Source organism: Amblyomma maculatum, chromosome 9 (genome assembly GCF_055883805.1).
Source record: "Amblyomma maculatum isolate TAMU_Amacu chromosome 9, ASM5588380v1, whole genome shotgun sequence".
Classification (NCBI taxonomy): Eukaryota; Metazoa; Arthropoda; class Arachnida; order Ixodida; family Ixodidae; genus Amblyomma; species Amblyomma maculatum.
In genome coordinates, this window is record NC_139352.1 from 2641705 (window position 1) to 2647985 (window position 6281).

Genomic DNA, 6281 nt, shown 5'->3' on the forward strand with positions numbered 1-6281 from the left:
CGAGGAACATTGCCGGATTGTGGAAGCTTTAGAGCCGCATTTCACTGTTCAGACCGTGGAGCGAGAAAAGTGGCATTGTCCAGGAATAAAACACATGGAGACAGCAAAGCGAGAAGGGTCTAGCACACTGAAAGATGGCGCTTCATCTTCCAGCATTCCTCATACCTTGAGCGTGTTTTTGATTCAGGCATTGGTAATCATTCCCGGCAGGCCTCCACTGTGTCTTCGATGCAGCAGAGTTAGACATGTCCGGCGGCAGTGCCGAACGCCTCGATGCACCCAGTGTCGTCGTTTCGGTCGCACAGTGGATGCTTGTGTGTTGGCCTATGCCGATAGGTTGCGTCCGAGCTCTTTGTCTAAGATGATGGAGTGTCAGTACACATCATAGACATTTCGGATGTTATGAACGCTTCTGGAGAGTCAACACCGCGGTTCCGCATGAATTAATGGCCATTAATAATCCACAGGACATCAAGCTGCCACCTAGTGAACCTCCCGACCCCAAGCCTCCGGATGCTGCCCAGTTTGAGCATGGTGCATCTGATCTTGAGCTGTTTAAATAGCCGCGTTCTGCTGCAGATGCATCTCGAGATCTGCCACTGGGGGTTGCCGAGAAGCCAGCGGGTGTGCGTCCACGCTGCTCCGTAGGTGGTGCGTCGTTGGAGTGCAGTGCGCCGCGTCTGGAGTCAACTGTCGGCGTCTGCAAAGGAGCTGCCGACTGATCTTCGAGCTGCGAGTGACGCAATGCTTCCGACATCACGGGGGGACGCCTCAGCAGCATCAGAGGTCTCCATTGACAGGAGCGCGCCTTTGAAGCGTCCCGCGGAGGAGGAGCTTGGTGTAAGCGAAGATCCAAGCAAGGTATCAGAGAAGATAAAAGGCCAATTGGTTTAAAAAAAACGGGCAGTTATAGCTCAAAACGTCTCCAAGTTGCCAGCGACTCACCCGCTTCGGCGGATGAAGTTGAATAATGCACGCAGAAAAAATGGCGGGATCACAGATTTTGAGACCGCTACCCTTAACGTTAGATGCTTGCGGAATCGACGGCGCCAGTGCCAGTTAAAGCAACTGTTTGAAAGCAGTCGTGTGAGTGTAGCTGCAATTCAGGAAACTAAACTGGCTACGGATGAGGATACTGAAACTGCTCTTGAAATGGTTTTATGATAATATTATCGTCAGTCATTCGAAAGGATTGTCCGGAGGGTGCATGCTGTTTCTGAGCAATACACTAGACATGACTGACTTGTCATATTGTATTGATGATGAGGGGTGGCTCATATGGCGAGGTGTGACCTCGCCATTTCGGGTCAACAGTGGCGAATTGTTTGTGTCTGTGCGCCTGTTAAGCAGCAAGAAAAGAAAGTGATTTTCTTGTCAACGGCAAATCTCCTCCGCACAGATCGGGAAATTTTATTATTGGGAAATTTCAATTGTGTATGTAACAATGAGGATCGATCAGTATATCGCGGACGTTATGACCCCAGTGCTGCTGTTCTCACTGACTTAGTTTGTGAGCATAACCTTGTTGACATTGGCCGACTAAAAAGCGATAGTATACCTTTCACGCACTTCCAATCGTCTTCGAATGCCCGACTTGACAGGATCTACATTTCGGCTGGCACATTACCTACTGCGCATGGATACTGGGTGAGGCCGATATTTTTTAGCGATCACTGCATGGTATCTGTTCAGATAGCAAAGCATACTAGACGTCTGCTCCAACCGCAGTGGGAGCTATGGAAGCTAAATAATTCCCTTCTTTCAAGTGAAATGTTTCTGCGATCTGTAGTTGCCTGCTTCAAAGACACGTGGGTTCGTGCCGATCTATCAGTCTTTCAAAAGTGAAATTTTTCTTAGCAGGAGGTTAAGAGTCTTGCAATTGAAGCATCATTAAGGGTCAAATTCTTGAAGCGCCTTCACATTTGTGAATTGAAGCGTACCTTGAACGAACTATTTGAGTTGAAAATAATTTCACCGGGATCGTATCTTGATGACGTCAACAATATTAAAGCATAGTTACAACAGTTTAGTGCAGAAAAATATCAGGGTGCTTTGATTAGGTCGCGAACATGGAGGTTCGCTAATGAACAACCATCTCGCCGTGCTTAAGGCAAGCTGCTCTCACTAAGCAGGTTTTAGAAATTCCTTGCGGAAGTGATACACACATTGACACGCCTGGAATTCTGAATGCCTTCTTTAACTATTATGGGTGGCTGTTTAGAGGTAGTGATATCTTGAACAGTGGGTCTGATTTCATTCATTTAAAATAAGATTATCCTCGTGGTAAGATTGAGCAGCGGACAACCATTGAGGGATCCACTACTTTAGATGAGGTCAAGTCAGCCATTTGTTCACTACAGGGCCAGAAGTCTCCTGGCCCAGATGGTCTGAATAGTGAATTTTATAAAACGTTTATGCCTACCTTAGCACTTGCCTTATTGGAAGCTTTTAGCGTAGCTTATGACAAAGGATTTTTGCCTCCCACGTTCTATACTGGTCACACCATACTAATCCCGAAAACCACCGACGCATGTCGGTTGAAAACTGTTGAAAGGTACCGTCCGATATCCGTATGCAACGTAGATTATAAAATATTTGCTAAGGTTGTTTCTTCTAGTCAGAAGCTTGTGGCATTAGAATTATTAGGGCTACACCAAGTGTGTGGAATCAAAAGCCGTAGTATTCAAAATAAAATCCATAATGCATGTTCAGTGATAGAAGCAGTGTCAGATGAGGTCAGTCAAGTGGCCCTAATTCAGATTGATCTGGCAAAAGCTTTTGATAAGATGCGTCATGATTTTTGTTTGCTGTACTGGAGAGTGCAAACAATGGTGATGCCTTAGTTAAAGGCATTGAACTATGTTATAAAACGGCCTCGACAAGACTGATTGTTAATCAAAACTTTACCAAACCAATCCCTCTCAAAACATCTGTTCGACAGGGCTGTCCTCTATCGCCTTTGTTATTCGCGTTATGTTGTGAGCCCCTATGTCATAGTATCATCAAAAACAAAGCAGTTCGTGCTTCTCACTATCGCAATGTAAAATTAAGGTTTTGGCTTATGCTGATGACATTGCCCTTTTCTGTACTGATAAAAAAAGTGTGACCGAGGTTTTGCGCGTAACTGAGCGTTTTTGTTATGGTTCGGGTGCGTCTATTAACCTAAATAAATCAAAGGGGTTCTGGTTAGGTCATTGACGTACAAAGCCTAAATGTTTTGCCGGCATCAGGTGGGATTCCGGAAACTTAGAGTATTTCGGGGTTCCTTTGCATCAATATTTCAATAGTGGGCCTCATTGAGATTCTTAGATCTCATCAGTTATGAGACAAACCCAGGCATGGATGGGTAGGGAGATGTCTTTATTTGCACGACCACAAGCTTGCAATGTCTTCCTGATTTCTAAGCTTATCTATGTATTGCAGGTGTTGCATTGTGCAAGAAACAAAGTACAGTCCATGCATAGAAATTTTGCTACTTTTGTGTGGCACTCTCAATGGGAGCCTATGCGTCGAGATACTTTGTTTCTACCTCTGGAGGCTGGTGGAGCTGGTCTTTAACACTTGTTTGTTCATCAACTTGTTTCAAGGCTTTTCTTTTTTAAAAAGCAAGCCATTCCTTCCTCCTAGCTCTGTTAAATAGACGATTAAGTGCCAATTTGCCTAATTTGTTTGCGCCCACTGGTCATAGGTGTGAGCGTCCTTTGTGGGGTTTTCTTAAGGAAGTGGCCGAAACATTCCATTTTCTCACTGTACGGTTTTCCTTGGAATACCTATACAGTCTATGCAGAAGGCAGATGACAAAAGTTCTTATTGAGACATTATTTCCTGTAGCGGTCTATTGGCAGCCTTACCTCCCATTTTTAGACAATGGTGTATTAAAGCGTTTTCAACGAATGCATATACAATCAGCCGCAACGACTTTATTTTTTAAACTTCACACATCAACCTTAACTGCCAAAACGTGGCTTCGCGCAAAGGTGACTTTTGTGCCATGGTCAGTAGACTGTTGCCTGTATCAGCAACCAGAAACTATAGATCATTGCTTTGTGTATTGCCGTAATGCACTGTTTTTTTGGAACATTCTTCAACGAACTCTCAAAAAGGACATTGATATTACGCCTTATATTATAAGGTTTTTGCCTACAAAAGAAGCTTCTGAGGTGCCATGTGACATTTTTGGGTTCATGGAACCTTTTAGCCCGTGGAAGAGCCGCATGAACGATCGCCATGCAGAACCACCACGTTCATCGAAGTCTCTGTTCAGAGAACAATCTGCTATGGTGCGGGGGGTATATGCTGCGCAGAATCGACCTCCTGTCTGGATACTCGATGCATGTATATGTCTCCCGGAATTTTGATGTGTGGGCAAAGTGAGAGCTCGATGCTGGTGTAGCTGTGTATTGACAGGTTGCGGAGTGCGACCTGTTTAAAGTGCTCGAAGTACTTCCATGCAATAAAGAAAAGAAAAACGTCGACGTAGCTCAGTGGGAAGAGCACTGGACGCGATATTCAGAGGTTGTCGGTTACACTCCCACCATCGGCGCGTTGTTTTCTCTTCCGCTTTTTATTCAATAATCTTTATCCCTATAATCGCCATAAGACTCATTTTTGTCAATTGTAAATGTAAACAGCGCGAACAGGAAGACAGCGTACAGGATAAAAGGACAAGATAACATGAGTACTTGAAAGTGTTAGAGCACACAAAAGAAGGATTAAAGGGAAGACCGTGTCCTATTAACTATACTGCCAAATAGATGGCCTCGAAAGACCTCTGAGTTATATCATCTGATAAAGAAGGGTATTTTACAATTTTTTCTGAGAATGAGATTAAACAAAAAGCGGAGGCTGCTGTTCAGAAGCACTTTAAAAGGTTTCCTATGAAAGCGACCATGGTAAAAGAGAGGGCTATGGCTCTACTTGGTGATCTTGGGCTTGAACGGATACGTGTACAGGTGAAACAATGCAAGCAATTACATTTTATTTGGAAGTATTCTTCACGGCAAAAACCCATAAACAAGATGTTCCGTTTAAAGCCATCGTGTCAGAAAAGAGCACGTACGTGGCAGCACCTGGTCTCCAAATATTTGCAGAAACACCTTTACTCGTTGACTTTATCAGACCCCCTAAGGCTACCCAACTCTGAAGCCCTTGTTGAATTCCTCAAAGAACACAACCCAAGAAAGTGTGTTGGCTTCAGCATGGATGTCAAGGATTTATATTATAGCCTCCCCCATGACTGCCTCCTTAAGCGTGTTCAAATGTGCACCACTGAGGACAATAAAGAATGTGACTTCATTGGCGCCTCAGGTGTAAGTGTTGGAAGTTTCATAGAACTTTTGAGGTTCTGCCTGCAGTACACCTTCATAGGCTGGAAGGACTAGCTGTATACGCGGAAGGCCAGAGTATGCATTGGGTCGAGTGTTGCATTGGTCTTGAGTGACATCTTCTTAATGTACGTGGACAGAGACCTGAAGGATAACTTGAGGGGCCTACATCATTCCACTTTCAGGTATGTGGACGACGTTTTAGTATTCACAGACTGTGAAGGATTTAATCAAGGAATGAGGGACAGTATTGATGTTTTTACTGAGTGTGTGTTTGGGCTGGAATTTATTGTTGAAGAACCAGTGGACGATCGGTTACAATCTTTAGATTTATTGATTCAGTTCGGTGAGGATCATGTTTGTTGGGAATACAATCCGAGATCGGTGAAGCCCTTGCTAAATTACAATTCGGGGCATTTAAAATTAATGAAGCATGGCATGATCAACACGTGCTTGCTAAATGCGTTGAAGAAATTGTGCTACCACGGCATGGGCAACAGTTTTGAAAGGCAATTGACAAGAATTGCAAAGGCCGGTTATCGGAAGTCGGTTATTAATGAGGCCTGTTGCCGGTTACTGAAGAGCCTTAAAAGAACGCTCAGGTAGAAATCCCTGCCCTGCATGAGTGAGAAGAAGAGGAAGGTTGCGGTGGTACTGCATGTGCACAGAATTTCACATGGCCTCAGGAATGTTGGCATGAGGTATGGTGTTGATGTAGCATTGACCGCCTCTTCTCAACATGAAGAGTAATTGCCCGGCTATTCAAAGGAAAACAGAATTGAAGAAGCAAGAATGTGGGGGCAAACATAGAGACTCATTTGTCAGATGCAAGACTGGTGTTGTGCACAGGCTTCCACTCTCTTGTTGAGCCTATTATATAAGACAAACAGGGCGCTGTAATAACAAGAGACTACTGGAACACCGGAACAACTTGGAAAGTGGCAAGGATAAAAAATT

The 6281-nt window shown here is 44.3% G+C and overlaps 1 protein-coding gene across 1 annotated transcript; it reads left to right on the forward strand.

The window, feature by feature from the left end:
• The first annotated feature begins 3893 nt into the window (after positions 1-3893).
• Positions 3894-4358, forward strand: LOC146178105 (uncharacterized). Its single transcript, XM_084579702.1, has one exon. The coding sequence runs from the start codon at positions 3894-3896 to the stop codon at positions 4356-4358; it is 465 nt and encodes a 154-aa protein (XP_084435828.1).
• Positions 4359-6281: the final 1923 nt, after the last annotated feature.